Here is a 4120-nt window from a genome sequence, read left to right as displayed (position 1 = left end):
GATAATACACAGTTTGGGTATTTTTTTCTTTGTATTCCTAGCTATTCAGAAACGAGGTTTTACATTCCTAGAGTGGTATTGTTTTTCAAATTACGATTTGTACAATGGTACTATTTTAAGTATAGGTTTCTTAATAATTATGAGAGTTTCAAAACATTTAAATTATTACTTTTATAACAAATAATAATTATGATTCAGTGATTGATCTTTGTGTAATACGAACCTTCAATATTCCGTTCCACAAACATTATCGCAATCACTTTGTCAATCTGTCACTTTCTGCTTAAGCAATTTTCTTCGTGTTTTTCAATAATTTTAATTAGGCTTGTAAAATAATCTCCAAACTTTAACGACATTGTTCTACCTAAATGAATACAAAAAGTCTTGTTACAAAGAAATATTAAGAAACATGTTTTATTCAAACAATAAATCAAGTAAGCCTCTTTAATTTATTTTCAGAGCGTAAAATAACCTTTAGGTGTAACATACCTGTATGTTTATTTTAAAAACTTTTAGATTCAATTAGATGAATCTCACCCGCATAAATAAAGGTTTCAGCTCTTTAACTTCATAAACATTAACATATGAATGATGTTCAAATATGAGCAGAATGGTGAATGTTACACAGTCTGTAAAGTGGCCACTTAAACCAGCCAATGACAGGTCATAAGCCCTGTAGATGCCTAGACTTCCATATTCCTTTCTCAAAAATGTTTTCCCTCTCTGTTGAAATAAATTTAAATATAAACAACTCCCTAGGGAGGAAATCCAGCCGGTCTGCAAGCATTTGGACATAAACAAACATTGTTATATTTTTTCCTATTTATTTATTTTTGTTCTGATTTAGATCGACACCTTTTGAATATTAATATTAATATTAACGCATATACATTTTTTTAAAATCCATTATATGATATTAAAACTTTTGTTTGACAAAAGCGTATTTCAGCAATTTACTGCTAATTATATTCTCTATAAAAGCTGATTATTCGTCGAAGCCGGCTGCCAGTTACCATTTGTAATCGTGCTGAGTAGTCGTCACACAGTCGTGCAAGTGTAAAATTTATTAAAAAAAAATATATTTTGACAAGATGCGCTTTTCTATGTGTGTTTTATTTACATGCATAGCGGTTATTCATATTAAAAGTTTAAATGGACAGGGGAACCCCGCTGTAAGACAGATTTTATCCCGCCTTGAAAATGCCTATGGAAAATGCAAAGCCGAGGTTTGATAACAATAATAATAATATAAATAAAATAATGTCATATTTATTATAGATAAACTGAAAAAGTTGCCTTAACAATATACATTGAAAAAAAATGCATGAAATTTTTATTTTTTAAATATATAAATTTTAACTCGTATGAATATGAATATAAAAAGGCAAAAAACTTGTTTAATTATTAGAAAAGTGTTGATAGAAAAAAATAAATCAAACTTGCTTTCCAGATCCAAATATCAGCTTTATCTTCATACTGATTACCATATCTGTGGAGCCTGGGGATAGGCGAGTGCGTGTGATAGTTAGTTCTAGAACTCGCAGAACAAAAAGAAGCACAACTCCAGCCAATCTTTACCGTCAATAAATGAGTTGATTGCTTGTGTTAAAATATTTTTTTAATTACCACCCCGTCGCCGAGTTTTGTGTATTTTAATACTGAAACGGATTTTATAATACGTTCACTGGAAAAGAAAATATTATCAAAATGGCTTACGCCTAGGGCATGAATGTTAACTCAAAATCAACATTAAAAATAACATGATGAACGATGATTTTACTAATCAGACTATACATTACATGACTTGACGTTATAATATATTTATAAAACAATTTATATGATATATTTGTATGTTCCTAAGGGTTTTTTTACAATTGAATATAGTTTTTTTCAAAATCACGATATTCATACCGCGCGCAAGAATACATGTCTTGTATCCAATTTCTTGTAGGGCTGAAGTTCCTCGTTACAAATTGACAATGCTTTAACTCTATGGGAACATTGTTCTGTGCTGGTTGGAACATAGACATATTACTATACATTTGATATTACTTATTCAAATTAATCGAAATATCAATTTATAGCTTGGCCTCAAAGAGGAAAATGGTCAAGTCCATTTGGCCCATATGATGGAAATGTGGGGAGGAGATGGGTGTAGCTTGGCCTGCATCAGCACAAATATGGGATTCTTGACCAATAACGTCGTGGAGGAAGCCAAAGTTATGGAAGAAGTCAAGAAATTTGCCCCTCCTGGTAATTATTTAACAATTGCTTAACAGTCGGGTATCGCCAATTCTTATGTATTAAGTTGACCTTTCGGGTTAATTTCCATAGGTCTTCTGGGCCTTTATTAGTTGGCCCTTAAATCCAACGCGCATCATTCTTTAATATAAAATCACATACTTACACACCCTTAAGCTGATTCTGACACATATGTACATTCATCTTTACGCAAACTTTTAAAATCAGCTAATCGAAATAACAAGAAAACTTTTTGTTTGCTCTTTAATGAAGCATAATAAAGCATTTAATGTTTTTTCTTAGCTTGTCTGTCGGAAAATTTTAAGATAAGTTTAATTGATTATTTATTCCCAAAAAAATTGTCGGCAGTATAAATTTTAAGTAGATATCGCTGACCCTGTTTCACTTCCCGGCTTCCAGGCAACCTGCCTCTGGTCGTGCCGATCGGAAGAACAGTCAGGCCGCTGAACATGATAACTTTGGAGGACATCATTCATATCAGTGAAACTACGTTTAAGAGACAAATACTCTTGCTATTATTGTATATTATCTTTCCTAAAAACGAACCATAGTTCGATGATGTCCGGTCCCGATTTAACGTCTTGAACATTAAAAAAAACAATAGTTTATTAATCCAATAAAACCGGATTTGAACACTTGGGTACCACATAGTCTTGTACAGATTTATTTTAAATAAATACATATGTGCTGCGTATACAGTCCGCTAGAATAATATTTTTCTTTAGCAAAATTCCTTAGCTTTGGCCATCAATTATCGTAATTCTTACATTTATTAATTTTATTATATTTTCAAAAAATAACATCGTATAGCCATGGCAGTGACTTTTGTATTTTAAACTGTTTATTATTTACCTTAATGTTTTTCTTTCTCAGGTAATGAAATGAATATGATCCAGGAATCGATACACCAATGTTCTCAAGCTAGCGCAAAAGAAGCTGACAAGTGCAAGTTAGTTCTAGATTTAGCCAAATGCGCTCTCATGAAAGCAAGCGAAATAAAAAAGTTTGGATCCAAACAGAATTGAATTGACACCCGTGTTTACTTTGGAATCAGGGGTTTTTCGGATAAGATTTTTACAAAACCATGTCCTCAATTTGACGAAATATATCATTCCTTTTTTTTAATAGGAAAAAACGTTCAACTAGCATTTTTTATAACTAGCATTTTTTACTTTGTGGTATGACATTAAACGTTTGCTTGTTTATATATTTTTACTAACCAAATTAATGTATAGTTTCACGTCAGCCGGTCTCTAGATAACTATCATATCGTCGTACAATACGTACTTACATGCGTCATTAATTGTTATATTACTTCATACAAAGCCCCAAGAAAGACGTTGCCACCCAAACTCTGATAACTGGAAGGATTGCAGCGAGATATGGATGCTATTGGCATCAGAAATTGGTGGATTGCTTGCCAGGAGAGAGAGATGTATTTTTTAAAAGAAATTTAATTTATTTTTTTATATATTTTATTATTTTATTTTTATTTATTTCATTTTATTTTATTTTATTTTATTTTATTTTATTTTATTTTATTTTATTTTATTTTATTTGATTTTATTTTATTTTATTTTATTTTATTTTATTTTATTTTATTTTATTTTATTTTATTTTATTGTATTTTATTTTATTTTATTTTATTTTATTTTATTTTATTTTATTTTATTTTATTTCATTTTATTTTATTTTATTTTATTTTATTTTATTTTATTTTATTTTATTTTATTTTATTTTATTTTATTTTATTTTATTTTATTTTATTTTATTTTATTTTATTTTATTTTATTTGGGAAATCAACAGTTCTACATACATATTTATAGTAAACAAACATATATAGTGTAAAAACCTAAA

At 29.2% G+C, this 4120-nt stretch overlaps 1 protein-coding gene across 1 annotated transcript; it reads left to right on the top strand.

The window, feature by feature from the left end:
• Positions 1–1032: 1032 nt before the first annotated feature.
• LOC148272384 (uncharacterized) lies at positions 1033–3676 on the top strand. The gene is made up of 3 exons (XM_088240118.1): positions 1033–1226; positions 2085–2253; positions 3136–3676. Exons 1-3 carry the CDS (start codon positions 1092–1094, stop codon positions 3285–3287), a joined length of 456 nt encoding a protein of 151 aa, XP_088096244.1. The 5' UTR covers positions 1033–1091; the 3' UTR covers positions 3288–3676.
• The last annotated feature ends 444 nt before the right edge of the window (positions 3677–4120 follow it).

Source organism: Micrasema longulum, unplaced genomic scaffold (genome assembly GCF_059751315.1).
Source record: "Micrasema longulum isolate JH-2025_06_02 unplaced genomic scaffold, ASM5975131v1 h1tg002347l, whole genome shotgun sequence".
NCBI classification, from domain to species: domain Eukaryota; kingdom Metazoa; phylum Arthropoda; class Insecta; order Trichoptera; family Brachycentridae; genus Micrasema; species Micrasema longulum.
Note: the sequence above shows the minus strand (reverse complement) of the source record. Positions and strands in the feature narration are given on the sequence as shown.